A 22,952-nucleotide genomic window follows, 5' to 3' on the forward strand; every position below is an offset into this window, starting at 1 on the left:
CGCTATGAGGTAACACTCATCTTCCACTGGAAAGACCTGACTAGCGAGCGGTACTAAGCTCCTGGACACACAGGCCCTTCCACTTCTCAGGGTCAGGCCTTAGCAGGTTCTTCCACTCCCTATTCAAGCAGGTCCTCAGCAAACAAGCTGTTAGTAAAGCCCCCAGGGTAGCCACCTCTCTCTCTCAGATAAGAGGGGCCTTTCCTGGGCCTGTCCTGAGGACCTTGCCCCAACCTGCATGCCAACTGGACTTTGTGAAGGAAGTACAGGCAAAGAGGCTAAAAGGAAAAGCGAACCCAGCAGCCCTATCTACAACTCAAGATGCCTAGAGAGGTCAGTGCCACACATGCAGGGGAGAGGTGAGGAGGGAGAAGACAGGCAGGAAGGGATGCTTCTTAGCATGAAAGTCCAGCCTGCTGGCCTTTACTTCTGGCCTTGCCCTAGGCTGCCACATCTCCATAGACTGACATGCTCCAATGCATCAATCACCCAGGAACTGCATGAGATTGATGCTGCAAGTTCTTGACCAATTCCTAGAAGAGAGGAAACCTGGTAGGCAGGTTCAGCTCCCCACCAGCCTCTTCAGAAACTCTTCAGGAAAGCTGCTGCCCTGGGCTATAACTATTACCCACTTCCCCTCCTGGCTCTGGAACAGTGTTTCTTCATGCCAGAAACACAGAGAGCTCTGGCAACAGCATTCTTCAGACTCTCAGAGGAGTGCAGGCAGGCTATCATGCGAGATCTACCCGCTGGCAACATGCTGCTATAGAAGGGAGGTCAGCTCCTCCAGACCTCTACCTGGGCCCTCAGGCCAAGCAGACCCTCAAGGTGCTGCTCACTGAAGTACCAAGTCCTCCCTACTAGCAGCCACATCTTGTCAATTAGTCCCTCCAGCACAGACCAGGGGGTGAGGATTGCTGTCTTCTGCCCCGAGGTTTAGCAGATAAAAGCTCAGCGCCAGCACCTCAGAGTCCGCCCATGGACTAACTACCTCCTGCTCGGGGCTCAGGGCAGCAAGAAAAGCAGCTGAAGTGGTTCCCCAGGTGCCAGATCAGTGCCAGCTTACAGGTGAAGGATGCAGCATGACATCTGAATCCCCACTGCAGGAACCCCGTCACCACCATCACCCTCACCCAGCTCCCCACACCCTGCCAGCCACCGTCCCACTCCTATGCCCAGCACCCTGCTGCTCAGCTCCTAATACCCTAGCACCCTCCACATGGCTCCTGGAGCCCACTAACCAGCTCCCCACACCTCACTCTCCAGCTCCCCAATGCCCACAGTCCAGCTCCACACACTTTCTCCAACACAGGTTTTAACACAAACACAACAGTTCAATAAGCCCAGAATCCCCTGGCCCCCAGTAACAGGGAGCAGGCCCACCAAGCAGCTGAGCAATGTTATAGGACAGACAGGACAGAGTGGAAAGAGACAAGGGCAGACAGGTGTCACCCTGCCATCTCAGCTTTCCAATCATTTTCTACTTCACTTTCCAGATTACTCATTGGACTCCAAATATATTTACTCCAAAATTATTTTTTTATATTTATTTTTTAGATGTAGTTGGACGCAATACCTTTGTTTTATTTATTTATCTTTATGTGGTGCTGAGGATCGAACCCAGGGCCTCACACATGCTAGGCGAACACTCTACCGCTGAGACACAAACCCAGCTGCCTAAAATCATTTTAAAGAAGCCAGGTATGGTGGGACAATCTGTAACCCCAGAGGCTCTGGAAGCTGAGGCAGGAGGCCAGCCTAGGCAACACAAAGACACTGCCTCAATATAAAACTTAAAAAGGAAGGGGGATGGGCTGGGGCTGTAGCTCAGGAGCAGAGCGCTTGCCTAGCATGTGTGAGGCACTGGGTTTGAGCCTCAGCACCACATAAAAACAAATAAAATAAAGGTATTGTGTCCAACTACAACTAAAAAAATAGATATTTAAAAAAAATAAAATAAAGGCATTCGGTCTATCTACAACTACAAAAAAAATTTAAAAAAAAAAAAAAAAAAAAAAAGGAATAGGGATGTAGCACCCCTGGGATCCATCCCCTATACGGGGGGGAAAAAAAAGTTTCCCTGACTTCATGGCATTTTGCTGCAATTGTCCAAATGAACAAAGCCATCCACCCAGGCACAGCAAAAGTTGGTGACAATCACAACCAGGTACAGAATTTGTAGGACTTTGTGCCAAATGAAAATGCAGGACCCCTTGTTCACATTTATTAAGAATTTCCAGACAGCAATAGCACAACATGAAATCAAACATGGAGCACACTTCCGACTTCAGGTCTCACCTCCACAGAGCTGGGCCTGGTGATGAGCACAGACACAGGTCTGGCAAAAAACCGTGACTGACATGATTCTGAAGAGTGCCCAGAATGTGACAGGAGCTTAATATGATTTGCTTAGACATCCTCAGAATTCAGCTCCCGAAACAGGTCCATAAAAGCAAAGTGCTATCCCCATCTAGTCCAAAATATAATTAAAGCACCATGATACTATTAGACATCTAGAACCTATACCAAACCCTGGCAGGGAACAAAGAGACTATGTGCACTGAACACATTTCATGATGTTTAATTAGAAAGCTAATGAAGTCAAGGGGAACACTTCTCAGTGCTAGACCCAACCTCTTGCTAACCTCAATACTGTCTTTAAAGAACTAGACAAGAGGGGCTGGGATTGTGGCTCAGTGGTAGAGCGCTCACCTCGCACGTGAGAGGCCCTGGGTTCGATCCTCAGAACCACATAAACATAAATAAATAAAATAAAGATATTGTGTTCAACTATAACTAAAAAATTAAAAAAAAAAGAACTAGACAAGAGATTAACGATATGGCAGCTGATAAGTAGTTCATACAATGACATTAGGTTCAGAGATTGTTTCCCCCTGCTAGAAGAGAAACAATATCTTCAAAAAGACAAAATAAGCCATCTGATTCAAAAGAGTCGCCTCAGGTTCACTCAGGGATGGGGAGGTAGCTCAGTGTTAGAGTACTTGCCTACCACGTGTAAGGCCCTCAGTTGGATTCACAATATACAAAAAAAAAGTATTTCAAATGTCCCCACTCGGGGCTGGGGATGTGGCTCAAGCGGTAGGGCGCTCGCCTGGCATGCGTGCGGCCCGGGTTCGATCCTCAGCACCACATACAAAACAAAGATGTTGTGTCTGCCGAGAACTAAAAAATAAATATTAAAAAAGAAATTCTAAAAAAAAAAAAAAAAAAAAAAAATGTCCCCACTCTTCCTTTACCCTTTTTGTACCTTCAGGCCACCCATCATTCCACATTTTAGAGAAAGGAAGGAGGAAGTCCACCAAGTGACAACAGTGTGAAACAGTACAAAAGACAGCTCTAAGATGAGAAGAGATTTTAGGAAGTACAATGGGTCCCTGGAGAGAATTTGAACCTGAATTTATTTGCTTCTAAATGGTAAGACACCATGACCTATGCTGCTGACATTATTGCATGCAAAGGGTTTGTTAAGCCGCAACTAATACTATAGTTATCTACAATTCAATCTGACTTGGGAAAGGAGAGCTAATACATCCCAGGAATCCTCTCTGCCAGGCCCTCCAATAGACACCTGACGTAGTACCGCAGTGAGCTGAGGAGCCATGCAGAGACCATGCTCACACAAACGAAGAAACTGAGGCTCAGAAAAGTTAGGCACTTTGCCCAGTGTCACCAACTGGCTAGTCCAAATAAAACCTTGGATTTCTGACCCTGAATTACAATTTTCATATTTCTTTTATCAAGTGTCTACCTTAAAATAACTAAAGTCATGTAGCAACAAAAAAATTACTGCAATACAAGAATTGGGAATCACAAAGACACACTGTCTATTCTAGTCAATCATGCATTTGACAAATATTTGTCCTCAGCCATTCTGTGCCAAGCCCTGTGCTAGAAGTTGGGTGAAAATCAGTGAACAAGAAAAGCCGCAACCCTGTGTTCCAGCAGGGGATATACCTAGTGAACAGCAATTCAACGCGCTGTAATTGGTATGAGGACAGGAAATGCAATAATAATGAAACACCTTTCCAATCCTTCCTCCTCCTCCAGCTGCTGCTGCTGCATAGCTGTCTAGGACAGTTTGGAGTCAAACACTTGTCTGGGCCTGATACTCGCATCTCCGAATGCTTGAGATCAGCAAGCACCCACCAAAATTGGATTTGGCACCATCTTCGGTTTTTCTTCAATGGTTCTCCTATTCCTATAATAAGTTTCAAAAGAATGAACATAGAGTCTGCCCAGTGGAAGAAGTAAATGAAATATCTGTCCTCACCACTGACTTTTCCTTTTATGTATATGTTGTAGGTGAACACAAATACATTTATTTTATTTTTATGTGGTGCTGAGGAGCAAACCCAGTGCCTCATGTGTGCTAGGCGAGCGCTCTTATCACTGAGCCACAACCCCAGCCCCACCACTGACTTTTCTACATGCCAAAATCCTGATCATCTTTAAGAACCAACTCAAATCCTCCCAGACTCTTCTCCAGCATTTCCCATCGGATCAACTGCTCCATTAACAGTACTCCCTTTACTGAAAGTTCTACTTAGTAAACAACTTGTGTCTCCCGCACTTGAGACAAGCTTCAAATAAGGTAAAGACCATATTTGAAGGCATCTCCACATGTTTATCTTTTAGTATCTAGGAAACATCCAACATATATTTGTTAACAATAATACTTATATTCTCTACCACTTACATATTTGTCATTCAGGTTTTTTTAAAACTTTAAAAATTAACTATATCTGGGCACGGTAGTGCACATCTATAATTCCAGCAACTAAGGAGACTGAAGCAGAAGGATCCCAAGTTCAAGGGAAACCTCGGCAACCTACTGAGACACTGTTTCAAAATGAAAAACAAAAATGGCGGCAATGTGCCTCAATGGCTAAACACCCCTGGTTCAATCCCTGAAAAAAAAAATTTAATTATATTAAAAATTAACTATATTAAAACCCAGTGTTCCTCAGGTTATGACTCAAAATTTTTGAAACCCAAACCCTACCAGGAATAATCTACAAAAGTGTCTCTTCACCTATTTCCTACCTTGGGAAAGGGAGAGAAACAGAGTAAACATTTAATAAATATATACTAAGTAAACAAAGGAATTAGTGATTGAAATATGGAAAGATAAAATTTTAAAGGATATGCTCCCAGCAACTCAGGAGGCTGAGGCAGGAAGAGGGCAAATTCAAGGTCAGCCTGGGCAACTTAATGAGACCCTGTCTTCCCCGCAAAAGAGGCAGGGGGTGCTGCTGGGAACAGAACTCAATGGTAAGAGCATCCCTGGATTCAATCTTCAGTACCACAAATAAATAAAAGGATGTGCTCACCAAGTATTTTCTTCTTTCTTCTCAAACTCATGGCTTACACCATCTTCTGATGGCTCCCAGAATATACCAGAGCCGACGCCTCACTCCTGAGCTCTCTCCTCTCCTCCCATTCTCTCTTGACCTTGTCAGCAATGCCACTGGTCTTGGGGAGACCAGTCCACATCGCAGATCACATTGCCAAATCACACGGTCATGTCTTGCTCCTCATCTAGCTTGCTGTACCCATTCGGCAGAGCTGACCGCTCCCCTGTCACAGTACCTTCCTCCTCAGATGACAGGTTGTTGTGTGCCCTCTTTTTTCCTCCTCTCCCCGTGGTTGTTCCTTATCAGTGTCATTTTCTGGGTCCTCTTTATCTCTGGACTTTAAAAAGCTGGAGTGGGTCACTACTGAGTCCTCTGCTCTCTTCTGTTTATGCTCACTCCCAAGCAATTTGGTCATTTTTGAGATTTTAAATATACTGACAACTTCCAGATTTGTATCCCCAAACCCAATCTTCCACCCTGACTGCAAATCCCCATAAAATAACCTACTTAATATTTCCATGTAGATAATAGACAACATACTCACAGTATCTTCAAAACAGATAACTTCTCCCTCCAAATTTTCTCTTTCAATTCTTCCCATCTCAGTCTCTGACAATTCTTTTTCAAGCTTCTTAAACTAAAACTCTTGGTTATACTGTGGCAGAGACAGCTGCTTGCATCCTAATGCAGCAGGCCACCCATCTAGATGGCCATGTAACTAAGTTCTCACCAAAGAGATGCAAGCTGCTACCGGAAACTTTCTGATCCTGCCCTCTGCTTTAGTCCGAAGACCGAAATGCACATTTCCTCATAGGAACTGGAGCACCAATGCTGGACTGCAAAGGTCAGTGCACAACACAGCATGAGTCTGGCTCCACAGTAATTGGGGTGTCACTAAACCAGCTCCCAACCTCCTACCCAGATTTGTACTCAAAGGGAAAATAAGCTTCCATCTTGTTGAAGCCATAATTACATTGTATCTCTGCTGCAGCAGCCAAATCAAACTCCTTATATATAGAATTTGGAACCTAGAAGTCATTGACCTTAATAAAATAAAAATATGTGACTTGGCTTAGGCATTGTTATTGTTTAGATCTAAAAATGTCCCTCAGAAAGCTCATACTTTTAGCAAAGTAGCAATCTTAGCCATGAAAACACTGGATTATGAGATCTATCACCTCATGTGTGGACTAATTCATTTGATGGATTAATAATCTGAATGGACTATTGGGTGATAACTGTAGGCAGGTGGAGCATGGCTGGAGGAAGTAGGTCACTGGGGATATGGCCTTGAACTGTATCTGTCCCTGACCCTTTCTCTCTGCTTTGGAGCTGCCAGAGCTGAGCAGCTTTCCTCCACCACCTCCTTCCACCCTAACGTCCTGCCTCACCTCAGGTTCAGCACAATGGAGTCAGATGACCATGCACTGAACCTCTGAAACCGTGAGCCCTAAACAAATTTTTCCGCCTCTAAATTGCTCTGGGCAGGTATTTTGGTCACTTAGACAAAAAGCTAACATAGGAGTCAACATGGGCATAGATACTGCAGGATGGAAGGCTGGTGACCCTTATTAGGTCTATGACATCTTCGAAAACAGCCCACACGACAACATGGCCTATAATTCTAGGGGTGCTGGCTGAACAACTCAGGATCTGGGTGCATGCCACATGAAGGAAGAAGTCCCCCAAGCACGAGGCAGACTAGAGGAACTGCTTGCCCACCTGCATGCAGAGATGAGGAGCACAGGGCTGCCTAATGGATATCCAGGTCTCCAGTAAGTTTATGCAGAGTCTGGTCAGTCAGGGCTAAGCAGAGGAAAAAAGCCAACTCCCACAGCAGGTGCAGGCTGAACTCTGGAGAAGCCACAGGGTCTCAGGAAGGGGACAATGCCTGCTCAAGTGCCAGCCCCAGAGGAAAAGAGACACACAAAACTAGTCAGAGATGGCACACACCTGTAATCCCAGCAGCTAGAAGGCTGAAGCAGGACAGCAAGTTCAAAACCAGTCTCAGCAACTTAGTGAGGCCCTAAGCAACTCAGTGAGACCCTGTCTCTAAATAAAATACCAAAAAAAATTTAAAAAAACTAGTAAGAGGATAAAGCCAGTGGCCACAGAAGGCCAGGGACAAGGGAGGACCTCCAAGAGATCAGATCTAGGGCTGTAGCTGGGCTCCATCAAAAACCCACACCAGGGGCTGGAGATGTGGCTCAAGTGGTAGCGCACTCGCCTAGCATGCATGAGGCATTGGGTTCGATTCTCAGCACCACATACAAACAAAATAAAGATATTTGTGTCCTCCTAAAACTAAAAAATAAATATTAAAAAAAAAAAAGAAAGAAAGCCACACCACTGCTAAATCAATGGCCACAGACCAGGGTTGGGTACAGCTCATGTGGAGCTGCCCTTATCAGGAAGATGCAGTGTTTTAGATTTGGGAAGAAGGGTCTAGAAAGAAAGGTATACTGTTCTCCTCTTCTAACTTCAGCTGAACACACAGCTTTTATTTCTCAGTCTTCCCAGTGGCTGGGGCCAGATGACAGGTTCTGGCCAGTGAGAGGTGAGCAGGGGCAGTCCAAGCAACTTCCAGGCTGCGCCATCAAAGCAGAGCCTGACCCCTTTCCCACCTCCTCTGGCTAAATGCAGACACAAATGGACCAAAAGACGGATGCCATATTAGGGAAGCTGGTTTAAGAAGAGACAGTGGCTGGCCCCTAATGAGCATAGAACTGCCATTCCAGCCCTAGCCTCCCACCCAGACTCCTATTTAGAGGCAAATAAACATCTGTCTGGCTGAAGCAGCTATTTCAGGTCTCTCTGCTGTTCAAGGATCAACCCAATAACAACCTGACTCATCGGCCATCTCGACTCCACTCCCTCACACCCTACATCCCACCCATCACATCACCCAGTCCTACCAACTCTACCCACAAAATATCTATCTAGCATCTGACTCTTTCTCACCTTATCCACCACTAACCCTGGTTGGTGGCCCCCATTATCACCTCTCACTGGGACCTCTGCAATAGCCTCCTAACCTCTTCTCTGTGCACTCTTATCCATTCTCTTCATAGCAGCCAGAACAATTTTTTTTAACATATCAGAATATACAATTCACAAAGGCAGAGATTCTGTTGGCTTTGTTCACTGGTATGTCCTTGCAGTCTAGAACAATGCTACACATATACTGTATTTCTTCTTTGTTTTGCGGGGGGGATGTTGGTATTGGGAATCGAACCCAGGGATACTCTCCCACTGAGCTACAATCGCCTACCCTCTTTTATTTTGAGACAAGGTTTCTCCAAGTTTCCAAGGTTGGTCTCCAACTTGCAATCCTCCAGCCTCAGCCTCCTGAGTTTACAGGTGAGCATCTCCACACCCAACCAGATTCTGTATTTTAAATAAGATGTCAAGGATTACAAAGCACACAATTATTTTTTATACTGCCAAGAAAAAAAATCCTAACCATTAAACCACAAAAAAATGCCTAAACAGAGGAGAACAGTGTTGTAATCAGTTACACCAGACTCTTTTTGCTTTGCAATTTATTTCTGAGCACTGTGAAGTGCCTCTGACCTTCACTGGTCTCCTGGGTATATGTTCAGGTCCACAATATGATGTAGCCTCACAGAACTACGGATTTCTGCCTTTAGAGAGTCCCTGACACACTTGGTTGTTGCCTTGCAATAAAATGTGGAATCCAAACGTTTAAAATTATGTGTGTGTGTGTGTGTGTATTTTAGTTGTAGGTGGACATCATACCTTTATTTATTTTTTTCCTTTATTTCATTTATTTATTTTTATTTGGTGCTGAGGATCGAACCCAGAGCCTCACACGTGCTAGGCGAGCGCTCTACCGCTGAGCCACAACCCCAGCCCCCATTTTTTTTATTAATATTAAATTGACACCCCACAGCTATTGCCATCCCTCTCTGCATATAAAATAACATTTCTTGCATTGTTAAATCAAAGTGTAATTTTTTTGAAGACACTTAAAATGGAAACTAAATTTAACAGGTATACACTCAACCGAAGGGGCGATAATATGGACAAGTCTAAGCAGGTTTGCACATAATCAGGAAATGTGTCAATTCTGTCACAACCCCCACCTGATCAACAGTAATTATACAAGCCATAAGAAGTAACCCACTTTCAAAGAAACAGGCGGGGGAGAGATCTCAGAATCGACTGAAACACAGGAGAACTCAATGGCTTTTGGCTGACAAAATGAATAATTTCATCTCCTGCCACTGTGCACCCTGCACAGCAGACCCCAAGCACTCTTGGCCTCCTCCTGTTCTTGGAACAGGTTAAGAATGTATCCACCCCAGGCTGGGGTTGTGACTCAGTAGCAGAGCGCTTGCCTAGCATGTGCGAGGCACTGGGTTCGATTCTCAGCACTGCATATAAATAAAATAAAGGCCTGTTGACAACTAAAATAAAAATAAAAAACAAAAACAAACAAACAAAGAATGTGTCCACCTCAAAGCCTGTGCTACTGGCTCTTCCCTGTACCTAGAAATATTCTTCCCCCAGACAATTCCCTATCATCCCTTGAATTCTTTTCAAAAGCCACTCCCTAGACATGTAGCTTGGTGCAAGGCCCCAGATTCCATCCCCAGTAATGCAAAAAAAAAAAAAAAAAAAAAAAAAAAGCCACTTCCTAAACTGGACGTAGTGATGGGTGCCCCGAATCTCAGCTGCTGGGGAGGCTCAGGCTAAAGGATTGCTTGAGCTCAGGAATCAAAACCAGACTGGCAACAGGAAACCCCATTTCAAAAAACAGACAATCACTTAAAACTACACACACTCTACATACCCCATTGTCCTCCATCCCTCAGGGCAACTTTATTTCCTTCACAGTACTTTTTCACCAATGACATCTGATGTGTGTGTCTATTATCTGCCCCTCCTACGGGAATGAAGTACCACAACTGGTGCCCGCATGTGTCCAACAGACAGCAAGAAGCAACCTGCAAATATTCTGAGGGTGCCAAGCTCGTGGCATGGGCCTGCAATCCCAGGGACCCTGTCTCAAACAAAAAAATCTTAAAAGGCTGGGGATGAGTCAGTGGTAAAGCACCCCTGGGTTCCACTCCCAGCCCCCCACCCCCCACCCCCAAAAAAAGAAAGTAAGTATCCTTGAGGCACTGCTTGCAGACAGTGTCCCTCCTAAATTGCACTCAAGTGTTTGTGAGAAAATGCACTCTGAAGAGACCAGGAGCCTTCCTGACTTCCCTCCTCCCCTTCAGAGTTCAGGGCTTTGCGATACATTCCACCCTCAGTCCTAACAACTAGAGAGTAAAAGTGGGGTTTCCATGTTCCATCCACTCTGCTCAGATTATTGCTGTTTAGAAATTAGTTTAGTGAGGAAATTGGAAACTACAGCCAGACTCTGAATTATAACCCAAGTTCCACCACCTAGCAGACCAGTGCCTTTCAGCAAGCACTTAATTTCATTAACCTCAGTTTTCTTATCTGTAAAGTGAGGATAACAACACGCATTTTGCTAAGTATACTTAGTACATGCAAGAGCTCACTGCTTGTCAGCTAACATCTCTATTATCATTCCCTGTCACTCATCTAAAATGAACAAAGGAGTTCTGTGGCCCAGGCCTGTAATCTCATCAATTTGGGAGACACAGGCAGAAGAATGCTGGTTTGGGACCAGTCTCAGCAACTTAGCAGGGTTCTGTCTCAAAACAAAAAAATAAAAAGGGCTGGGGATGGAGCTCAGTGGTAAAAGCGCCTCTGGGTTCAATCCCCAGTATTAAAAAAAAAAAGTAGAAAAGGGGCCTGGAGACCACATCCCCTCTCCTACACTGTTTAAGAAGACAAACCCTGTTGTAAAACACATAGTTAACCTGGTCTACTGTACTGGGTGGAAAGCGAGTTTGGGTCCTCAGGCCTGTCACAGGACCCAAGAGATTTAAAGAGGTGGAAACTTCAGAATAGAAAAGCTAAAATGAGATTGAGTCATCTTTTCAAAGATCCAAAACAAAACTCATTTTTCTTCATAATCTGCTCCCGGTCTGGAACTCCTATCCAATCCCAATCCATCCTTCTCCTTTTCTTTCCTCTTCTGAATATTGAAACTGTATTAACAGGTCCTCCATACTCCTGGTGTCTCCATTCCCACTGCCAGAGCCTCAGTTCAGTGGACCCCACCCTTTTCCTCCTGGGGAGTAACAAGAGTCTCCTAATTCATCTTCTCATCTGCAGCCATGGTCCCACAATCCTCTTTCACCCTTGCCAGTCCTTTTCCTCATCCCTTAAAATCCTTCAAACTCTCCTTATAGTCTTTCAGAGCCTGTAATTCCTGCATACTCCCTGGGTGCTCCAGTCCCACCATGGGGTGCTGTTTCCTAAGCTTCCCATGCCCACAGCCAGTTCCCAGGGCCCTTTGGGGGACAACTACCACTCAGCACACATACCACTTTTTCTCCAAAATCTTCACTAAGACACTGCTCACCTAGGGTCCCTTCTTACCTTCCTTCAGTGTCTCATGAATACCTCTGAAATAGCACTTGGCATTATGTTGTAATTTTTAGATCCCTATCTATCTCCTCCACCCCAATTAAACTATAATTTCCTTAAATGCTTGTGGAATGAAGCATCTAAGGCAGGGGGTTGGGGGAAGGGGACAGTTCCCAAAAGACCAGCTCACATCACTAATGCCTTCATGCAAAACACTACCTAACAGAAGAGCTATCCGTGGCAAGCATAGTGGGTCAATGTTGGCAGGATATTGATATAGAAGCTGTGGGGTGAACATAAGGCCAGTTGTTAAGCAGTCAAATATAGTGAGAAGGAGAACCAGGAGACCTAGGTTTGAAATCTAACCTGTCCCTTCTAAGCCACTAGGGTCACTATGTGTAAGTTAATTAACCTAAATCTGTTTCCTCACCTGTAAAATAAACAAAATAGGACCTGCACAACTGTGCTGATTATCAGGTGGGACAATGGCTGTAGCACACCTGGCACAGAGCAGGCTTCTAAGGCTGCTGATAAATGTCAAACCTTTTCCACTTACAGATCACTACGGGAAGTCCAAGGTCACATATTCTGCATTTGGGAACATTTAACACTCTTCCAAAACCTTGACCACACCCTGAATCCCAGCCAGCCATCTTGCAGATGAAGTAGGTCATAAAAGAAGATTAAGCCAAAAAAAAAAAAAAAAGAAGAAAGAAAGAAAAAAAAATCATTTCAATTTTAATGCCATCTCCTCACCATTGTTGAAAAGCAGTTTGAAACGCCTGCCCAACTCACAGCATCATCTTGGTATATGAAAATGAGGAGGCTATAGAATGAATCTAATATAAACAATGATGCCTTGGAATGCAGGCTCCAAGAGAATGAATTTAGTCATGGATCTCACTCTAATGGAGTACATAAATAACAAATAGCAACGAAGTTAAAGAATTCAACTAAAAGGACAGAGAGGAAAAAAAAAAAAAACTCACAAAAATTCAAAGTGAGTGGGACCAAAAAGAGCCCATGTCAAATCTTCTTAAGCTACTAGTCTGGTTTTACCAGTCTTTAGTTTATAAGGACTGTATCCCAACATTTTCATGTTGTTACAATATGAAATTCTGGCTTACTTAATTTCCTCATTTAAAGTGAGAGATCACTGTCATGCCTGTTTAAATCCTGAAATGTACACTTGAACTTTCAATAACATAAACGTTTATTTTTTAAACAAACTGTCACCTACCATATCAGCCACACAACAAAGTTTCCACCAACAGAATAACAAAGCAAATGCAAAAGCTTTGGAGATGTCTCTGTTGAGAATTGCTCAAAACTAGAATTCAAGAAACTGGATTTAAAAAACAAACAAACAAAAAAAAAACTTTAATTAGATTGTTCCCAAAAAACTCTCTGTTCTAGATTCTATTAAGAGTAAAATGACCATTTATTGAATTTCCCTTTGTGTTCAGGCCAACTAATTTGTAGAAGATAATTTAATGAATTTAATTTTTCACATTTGTTTTAATATTCTGTTGACCTTGAAAAAAGTTTCTTCTATTTCTTTCAAAGGTTACATGTGTTCCTCATATGGTCACAAAAAAAAGTTACACCTTCCTCAAGGGCTGGGTAAAGTGAAGAGACATATTTCAGATTATACAGTATCCTTTACTGGTCTGTATGCTTTATTGATTTGAAAACAATTCCTTGGTGAAAAACTCAAATATGTAAAAGCCTCTAAACAGGGACTATTTAGAGATCATAAAGAAAAAAAAAGTAATTTCTGGAAATAAAGGACTACTGAAAAACAGACTCTGCCTGAAGAGAAATTGTCCATCAGAATTAATATGAAAGAAAAAAGCGGGGAGATTGTGCCATTTTTCAAAACTACATAAAATAAAGTGCCTCTAAGCAGGTCTCTTCATAATTCCTGAGAGAAAGAAACTGCTCAATATTTTTCTATCTCAAGATTACATTCCTAATGTTTATTGTGGAAAACAAATTCAGGAACAGAATGAACAATCCTGACTTCCAAATAACCAAGTATTATAATCAGTGAAATTTTTTGCTTCCTTTCCTACCTGACCCTTAACACCCATCACTTGCATGCTCTATCCCTGGAGAATTTTAGTGACTACAAAAACACAGCGACTACTCTGTAGCCAAAACTGGAGCATGGGAGTCTTACAGAAGATCTAACCTGATAGATGACTAATTTCTTAATAATGCAGGGAAGTTTATATGAACCAGTAGAAGAAATGGGGAGATGGGGTGAGGGCCTAGCCAGCAGGAGTAAGGAAAAGGAAGCTCCCAATTTGTAAAAAGGCAGGGAAAAGGCAGTAGAATCACAGGAAATTCCTTTTACCCCAATTACCACTATTTTTACAACTATCTTTCTAAACAATCCTTCCAACATTAAGAAGGGGATCTGTATGACTCCTTTCAAAATGAAAACGGGAGAGTTTACAAAGTCATTTGTTTCCTGTTCAGTCTCTGCTACAGCCAAACACAAGTTTGAAAAGGAAAAGGTATAATAAAAGAGAAAAATTCCAGAAGTCATTAGTGGTCTGCTAAATTACCAGAATTTAACCGGAATCTTCTAAACTATTAAAAAGATACATATTTCACCAAATAGCACGGAATCTGTCTGTAAGCCACCTTCCAAACCTAAGGTATATTTACTCAACATATACAATGACATGGCCACACATATTTGGAATTTCTAATACGGCCCTTAAAAACATACACCCACTAAACATCCTGATGTCATCCAAAATAGTCTTTAAATCCCTGAAGACACACACAATTTATCGTGATTTAAATCTAGCCCTTCTTTTTTGAAAACCCTTAAGAATGAACACCACAAGATGCTCTACTCTCCAGACCTTAAAGGAACGCTCGAAAAGCAAGCAGAGTTCCGACTGAAGAAAGAAGAGAATAAAACCTGAGACCCTCGCCAGAAGAAATCTTATTCTTGGAAAATGTCATCTCCCCTTCCTTCCCCAAGCCCCAAAGCCCGGCAGTGCTGGCGCAAAATCATTCCTGTCCAAAGCGCCGCCAAAGAGTTGCTAACTAATCCCTCAAGGTGTCCCCCAACCTCCTCACCTCATCAGCGCTCAGTTCCTCCATCGCTTTCCTCTTAATGGTGAAAGGCGTTAGGGAGAGATCCTTCTGTTCTCGAGACCAGGGCGAGAGGAAGGAGGGTAGAAGGTGTCTAGCAGGCTCTCTGGTCCCCCGAATGGGGGAGGTTTCAGAATTGCATAGTCAGAGGTTAAAAAATAAGAACACGAGGCACTGGTCTGCCTTGGCTTCGGTCACTCCAATCGCCCCAGACTCCTACAGCTGCTCGTGCCCAGAGCAGCCTACGCCGGCCGCCGGGGCTTCTGCTACAGGGTCGCCACTCACTACCCTCAGCTTCCCAGGTTACCCCGAGCAGGCAGCGCTGTCTCCAGCTCGTCTCGTGCCCCCAGCGTGATGTGTCTTGCTGGTGGCGGCGCGGCAGCTGCGTTTTCTCCAGCAGCTCCGGCCCTCCTTCCTACTCTCTGCCCTAGGCGGGAACTGCTCGCCAGAGGGGTGGATGCCCCGAGGTAAGGCGACCCCACAGCCGCCCTGGCAGAGCCCAGCACTGTACAGGGAAGCCCCTCCTCTCTAAAAGCAGGCCCGACACGCCCCTCCTCCACGCTGGAGCCTGGGCAGGGGGGAGGGGGAGGATGGGACTGGCGGTGCTCTCGCTAGAAGCGTAAATCCTCCTACCCCTCCACCCCTACTCTTACCCCCTCGCCCCACCAAGTATTATTCATCAAAACAACAGGGCGGCCATCTTTGAAAGGGATCACGTGACCCCGCCGGGGAGGCGGGGCTTCTAGCTCTGGGACGCGGCAGCCAATAGGCCGCGGGCGTCGCGCCGCCGATTTCCTCTCGCCTGCGTCCTCTCCCCGCCCCTCCCCCGCAGCAGCTCCCGGTGGGGAGCGTGGCTAGAGAGGCTGCGGGCGGGCGGGCGGACCGGGGCGGGGCGGGGCGGGGCGGGGCGTTGCCGCGGCGACCGCGCGGGGACGGCGGGCGCGGTAAACGCAGGTAGGATGTCAAGGGAAGGCCTGCGCCCGCCTGCGCCCGCCTGCGCCCGCCTGCGCCCGCCTGCGCCCTCCTGCGCCCGCCTGCGCACCACGGAGATGCGCCTGCAGGGGGCGCTCGCCCGCCCGAGGTTTGGGTTCCCGCGACTCCTGAGTTGTTCCCAGGCTCCTGCTGCTTAGTGACGTGGAGCTCTGAAACCCACCGCCGCCGGGCGCTCCCGCCCGCCGCGCAGCGGAGAAGGAAAACGGAAGACGTCTCCTTCCTGCGGAGAGCTTCGCTGCTGCAGAGCCCTCGCTGCACTCCTCCCCTCCCCAGGAGAGCGCAATGGAGGAAAAGTCGCAAGAACTTCATTACTTTTATTTTGCTTTGGCATTTTGGAGACACACTTTACAAAAAAAAAAAAAAAAAATATATATATATATATATATATATATATATATATATATATATATATATATTAAGCGTACTGCTAAATATAGATAAATCAGAGACCCAAATAACCGAGAAGTGTGGACACCCTCTGCAAGAAAGACGTTTAAAAAACAGCCTCGGGGCTAGTGGCGCCCGCCTGTAATGCCAGAGGCAGACAGGTCACAAATTCGAGGCTAGCCTCAGCAGTTTAGCAGATCTCTAACCCAGACCCTGTCTTAAAATATAACATAAAGAAGGGGCTGGGGGCTAGGAATGTGGCTCAGTGTCTCAGCACCCTGAACTCAATCCCCAGTACCAATAAATAAATAAATATTTGATTTTTTAAAAAAATAGCCTCACCCTGATAAGGACATAAATATTTTGTAACATGCAAATCTAAATTGAATCGTCAAAGTAACAGTACCATGAAACCCAGACTTTGCCACAAAGAATATATTGTATTGGAAGGTTTACCAAACCATAATCTCAAAGGTTCCATTCCAGAATTAAGAGTTACAATTTATTTGTTACATACTTAAAATAGGAACCTATTAAATTTGTTAGGAATTTGTGAGTAAAGTTACCACTGGTTCGGCGTGTTACCTGCTTTCCAGGAAAGGAATCTGTGTAGACAGAACTTGGATTGGACCCCTGTTGACATAGTCGTTAATACATTCACTTCTCTTTTAAAAATACATTATTGCCATATAATCTCACACCCGCTTTTTTATTTTTTATTTTTTTTATTTTTTGGGGGGGGGGGGTACCAGGGATTGAACTCAGGGGCACTTGACCACTGAGCCACACCCAGCCCTATTTTGTATTTTATTTAGAGACAGGGAGAGTCTCCCTGAGTTGCTAAGCACCTCGCCTTTGGTGAGGCTGGCTTTAAACTCGTGATCCTCCTGCCTCCGCCTCCGGAGCCACTGAGATTACAAGCGTGTGCCACTGCGCCCAGCTATTCAAACCCCCTTTTAAAGTATACAGAGGCTGAGGCAGGAGGAGCACAAGTTCTGGGCCAGCCTCAGCAGTTTAGCAAGAACCTATCTCGAAATGAAAGAAAGAGAGAAAGTGAGAGAGAGAGAGAGAGAGAGAGAGAGAGAGAAGCAAGCTACCGTCAGGATTCACAGAGTTGTTCAACTGTCATTGCTCTCTAATTCCAGAACCATTTCATCCCCCCCAAGAGAAACCCTCTCCCTAACACATTAACAGTCACTTTTCATATCCCTCTCCTTCCAACCACTAATCTACCTTCTGTCTCTGTGGAGTTTCCTATTTTGGACTTTTTACATCAAGAGAATCACAAACTCTGTGACTTTTTGGGTCTGGTCTAAATTTAAAGTATGTTTTTAAGGCTCATCGGTGTTGTAGCACAGCAGGCACAGTGGTCTAGGCCTAACACCAGCAGCTGGAGAGGCTGAGGCAGGAGGATCACAAGTTCAAAGCCTATCCAAATCAGCTAGATGCTGGCTCTAAATAAAATATAAAAAAGGGCTGGGGATTTGGCTCAGTGGTTAAGTGCCCTGGGATTAATTCCCAATACTATGTAACACATATTGGTATTTCTTTTTTTTCCTCATTACCGTGGATTGAACCCAGAGGTGCTGCACCACTGGGCCACATCCCCAGCCCCCTTTATTTCTTATTTATAAAGAGAGTCTTGCTGGCACAGGCTGGCCTCAAATTTGCAATCCTCCTGCCTCAACCATCAGTTGCTGGGATTACAGGTGATTGCTGACAAGTATTTCATTTCTTTAATGCCAAACAATGTCCCATTGTATGGCTATAACACCTTTTCATAGTTAATGGAATTTTAGGTCACTTCTACCTTTGGGCTTTTCTGAATCATGCTGCGATAAACTTACCTATACAAGTGTTTGTGTATTTTTGTCTCTCTCTTGGGCAAATGTAGAAGAGGAATTTCTGAGTTGAGATTTTGAGGAACTTTCAGACTTTTCCAACCCAGCTGTACCATCTTACCTTCCCACCAGGAATGTGAGCATTCCAGCTTATTCACACTTTACCAATTGTTGTTGTCTTTTTTATTGTAGCCACACTAGAAGATGTGAAATGATCCCTCATTGCGGTTTTGTTTCTTATTTCCCTAAGGGTTAAGGATGTTGAGGTTTTTTCATGTGTTACCTTTCTTTGGGAAAATATTCAAATCCTATGTAATTTTTAATTGGATTATTTATTTTTATTATTAAATTGTAAGAGCTCTTTTTTATATTCCAGAGACCAGTCCCTTATCAGATATATGGTTTGCAAACCCTTTCTCCCATTCTGAGGACTTTTTTTCACTTTTTTGATGGTAAAAAATTTAATATGATGTCGTCCATTTTATCAAATTTTTGTCATTTGTGCTTTAGTTGTAATAGATTCACTTTACAAGGAATATTTAATCATTTAGTATTCAAATGTTATACTTAGGTATCCTTCCCACTGTGGTTGGAGAAAATAAAATCAGCAAAGTTAAATGGCTTGCTTCGAGTCAAATAGGAAATTATTAGAAATCTTGCTTCCTCTGAATTCGTTCCCCAAAATAAAAATAACTATGTGTATTACAAAGATATATTGTCTAGTATATAGTAGATTTTTAAAAAATGCAAGATAAAGCACTGATTACATATTTGTTTGCTGAATAGTTATATTGTGATTATTTTGGCACAGTATTCTGCTCCCTATAAATTCCATGTCCTGTCTGGTTTATAGGTGGTACAATCTGTGATTTCTGACATTTGAATTTTTCTGAGTTGAATTTTTTTTTTTCTTGCAATACTGGAGTTTGAACATAGACCTCATGAATTCTAGAGAAGTGCTATACCAGTGAGTTACATCTCCAGCCCTTTCCATTTTATTTTATTTTGAATCAGGGTCTTGCTATATTACCCAGGCTGGCCTTGAACTTGTGATTCTCCGGCCTAAGACTCCTAAGTAGCTGGGACTATAGGCGTGCACTATAAGGTAATTTTGTAGAGTCACAAAAATTAGACATGAGGTCTCTTTGGCTGTATAATTTACTTCCCAGAGTTCTTTTACAAGTTGAATCCCTCTAATACATTTTTTATTGCCTCTACAGCTGTGTTCCAACGTTTGTGATCATTTCACAATTTTCCTTAGGGGAAGCTTTCCCACAACCTCATGAATAACTGCCTCAGAGCTGTTTGTGATAGACAGCCCATACATTGTTTTGCTCATTTTCTTCCATTTGAATGTATTTTCCCTTTGGAACTTGTGAAATCATCTCTTTGCCTCACTAAGGAACAACCAAGCTTCAAGATCTTCAACAAATTCGTTCTTAGAATTACTTGGATGTGAGTAAAAATATTTCTTTTCTAATTTTCTGTAGGGGTACTGGTGATTAAACTCAGGTCCCTGCATAAACTAGGTGCTTTACCACTGAGCTACATCCCCTGCTCCCAAAATACTTTTTTAAACTAATAACTGATAAAGGAAGAGCCCATAAAACAACCAAATCATGAAAGGGAAAAATTAAAGTATATTTAGGGCAGGATTTTCTTATTTTAAAAGGGTAAAGGTGTTTGGTTTTGTTTACTTTTATGTGATAATAAAAAATAGCCTCCACTAGAATTTGTAACCTTTTAGAAGAACTCTTATTCAAATACCAGGACTTAGCCCTGTGAGAATGGACTTTTGATCTGACACTTAAATATAGCATGCCTGAGCCTAAGCAACTCCATTTTAAAACTCCAGTTTGAAACCTGCAGTCTCACCAGGCACAAAGCCCTCCAGTGTGGCCCTCAGGCACAAACAAGTCACTTCCCCCCACCCTGATAAACTCAGAGTGAAGTCTCAGGCAGGCTGTTCTCGCCCAATAAGAGGGAAAGGTGAAAAGATCAGGGTGGGGACCACCAAACACTGAGAAATCCAGTGGTAGCTGATAAGGATTGAAAGGTGGGGGTCAAAAGCCCCAAAATCTGGTATAAATAGTGGAGCAAAAATGAACAGACATTCAGCCAGCCACACTGATGCCCTCACACTGAGAACCTGAGGAGGACCTGGACTCACATCCCAACACTTTTCATTGTTGCCTGATCCTCTGCGTCTTCCTCACGGCTCTCAAACTCTACAGCCACATCTTAACCCTGCTGAGAGACGCAGCTTCTCCCTAGGACTGCCACCTCAGCCAGCCATCAGTGTAAGTTGAGGCACCCGTGACAAAAAGGAGGCAGGTGAAAAGTAGCTGAAAAGGCTTTATTGAGATTTGCTCCTGGGCAAGACCCTCCCGTCCAACAGAGCCTCCTGGTGGTGTAGAAGTCGCACCCAGGCTCAGCCAGATTGGAATTTTAATAGGTTTAGAGCAGGAAGGGAGGGCTTGGGACAGGAAAGGGAGGCTTTTAGAGCCCCTTGTCCTCCTGGTCGGGGTTCTTGCTGAGATCCAAGTCCCTCCAGGATTGGTCAGGAGACCCCCCCCCCCCATTGACAGATGGTTAGGAGGCACTGTCACTGCTTGTCTGTTGGCGCCTGATGGGTTGTTCTTTCGCGCGCACAGGTTGCCTGGTACTTTGTTCCCTTAGCACCGCAAACCAACCTAACAGTCAGCTCCACCCCAGGAGAAGCCTGCCTTGGTTCCTGACCTGATCACCGAGGTCTGAGTGAGTATGCATCTGCTGGACTTAGCGCCTAAGGCTTGAGACTTTTGATCTGACACTTGAACTTAGCATCCAGAGGGAATGTCTGTCATGAGCCTCTTATGAATAAGTGTGTTTGCAGTGCTTAGAATTAATCTAGAATTATTTGCTGTGAATTGACTCTATCTCTTGCAGTGACTAGCATTAAGGATTGTCATTTCCTTGATTAAAAACCTATAGAGTAAAATTGTATTGAGTGATTTGAGGGAATAAAGCATTGACTAGGGCAGAAACGCGTGGATATTCTTTATTTCTCCCCCTGGACGGCATAAGTTGCACCTTTGGCCCATCACAACAAGTGCTCACTGGGTTGAAGTTTGTCTTCCTGAGCTGGAGACCACTTGTCTATCATGCACAAGGCCCTGATTTCAGGCCCCAGCACTGCCAAATAAAAATAAAAATTGCCTTCCTAGAGAGATAGAAAGCTAGACCTAGCAAACTTCCTGATATTGATCACCTACATTTGTGAATATGTTCTGTTTTCTTTACTGCCATCAGAAGGCAACCCCTTCACCTGAACTCTGGGTCCCTTCCCCTCTCCCTTTAAGGACATTGCCCCCACACATATCCCTTCTCTTCTCTTACCATCAATGCCTCCCGCCTGCTGCACACATTCCTGTAGTAGAGTTTTAGAAGCCTGCTATGGTCTGAATGTTTGTCAACCACCCCCATATGTTTCATATGTTGAAACCCAACCCCCAGAGTGACAGTATTTAGAGTTGGGACCTAGAAGAGGTGATTAGGCCATTACAGTTCTTTTCTCATGAGCGGAATTAGTGTCCTTATCAAAGAGACCTGAGAGAGCTTGTTTACCTCTTCCACGTGAGGACACAGCCATGATCTTGAACTTCTCAGCCCCCAGAACAGTGAACAATACATTTCTGTTTTTTATAAATTGCCCAATTAGCCAGGCTCAGTAGCACCTGCCTATAATCCCAGCAGCTTGGGAGGCTGAGGCAGGAGGATCATGAGTTCAAAGCCTCAGTAATTTATTGAGGCCTTAAGTAACTCAGTGAAACCGTATCTCTAAATAAATTATTTAAAAGAGCTGGGGATGTAGCTTAGTGGTAAAGTGCTCCTGGGTTCAATCCCCATCCTCCACCCCTCAAAAAGAGAGAAATTGGGAGAAATACCTGGGTTCGATAGTACACACATGTAATCACAGTGACTCAGGAGACTGAGGCAGGAGGATCACTAGTTTGATGCCAGCTTGAGCAACTTGACAAAATCTTGTCTTAAATTTTAAGTAAATAAATGGCTAGGGATGGAGCTCAGTGGTAGAGTGCTTGCCTAGCATGTGCAAAGCCCTGGATTCAATCCTCAGCACCATAAATAAATAAATGGGAGAAATATAGCACATCTTGTATATATGTTTGAGAATTCACAAAACAGAGGTGAAAATTGAAGATTTAGGGTAAAAGTAGAATTAATGAGAGCATTACTGTTGGATTCTTTACATTATTGGTTGGATTCTGTACATTATCTGAATCCTAGGCTTCCTAAAATCTATATTTTTTAATTTCACTTCCTCTTGAAAAAAACCTTTTCTTTGTTGTGTTGTTTTGTTTTTTATGGTGCTGAGGATTGAACCCAGGGCCTGTGCATGCAAAGCAAGCACTCTACCAACTAAGCTATATCCTAGCTCAAAATCTTTTCTTTGATAAAGTTATTGTGGACTAGATCTGGTCTGCCATTTGGTGCTAGCAATTTTTTAGATTTTTATCCTTCTTCTTGCATATAACAAGACAGTGTGCTCAAAAGGACTATCTGCTGAATTAGGAGGCATCTGGCCTGTTACAGCCAGATGCCGCGTATGACAAGCACATATGACAACCATACATGGCATCTGGCTATAGCCATTGGTAGTACCTATGATTGAATTAAAGCCTCTGAATGTTACTGTTTGAAATTCACATATGCCGCTCCTTACTTGGGCTTAGATTTGGAATTCCTCTTGCTTGGGGCAGGACTTTAT

General features: G+C 43.9%; 1 protein-coding gene across 3 annotated transcripts in view; it reads right to left on the reverse strand.

Moving 5' to 3' along the window:
- Positions 1-15,665, reverse strand: part of Ube4b (ubiquitination factor E4B) — a 116,399-nt gene extending 100,734 nt beyond the window's left edge. For 2 of the 3 annotated variants that reach the window (XM_046424850.2, XM_046424849.2), the window contains exon 1: positions 14,949-15,665. In XM_046424850.2, the coding sequence (XP_046280806.1) occupies positions 14,949-14,972 (24 nt within the window). In that variant the 5' untranslated portion in view covers positions 14,973-15,665. The remainder of the gene's footprint in view (positions 1-14,948) is intronic. The other variant, XM_046424851.2, reaches the window with a different exon arrangement.
- Between the last annotated feature and the right edge of the window lie 7,287 nt (positions 15,666-22,952).

Source organism: Marmota monax, unplaced genomic scaffold (assembly GCF_021218885.2).
Source record: "Marmota monax isolate L192 unplaced genomic scaffold, Marmota_monax_Labrador192_F-V1.1 WCK01_AAM20220418_F8-fsc00080, whole genome shotgun sequence".
Classification (NCBI taxonomy): domain Eukaryota; kingdom Metazoa; phylum Chordata; class Mammalia; order Rodentia; family Sciuridae; genus Marmota; species Marmota monax.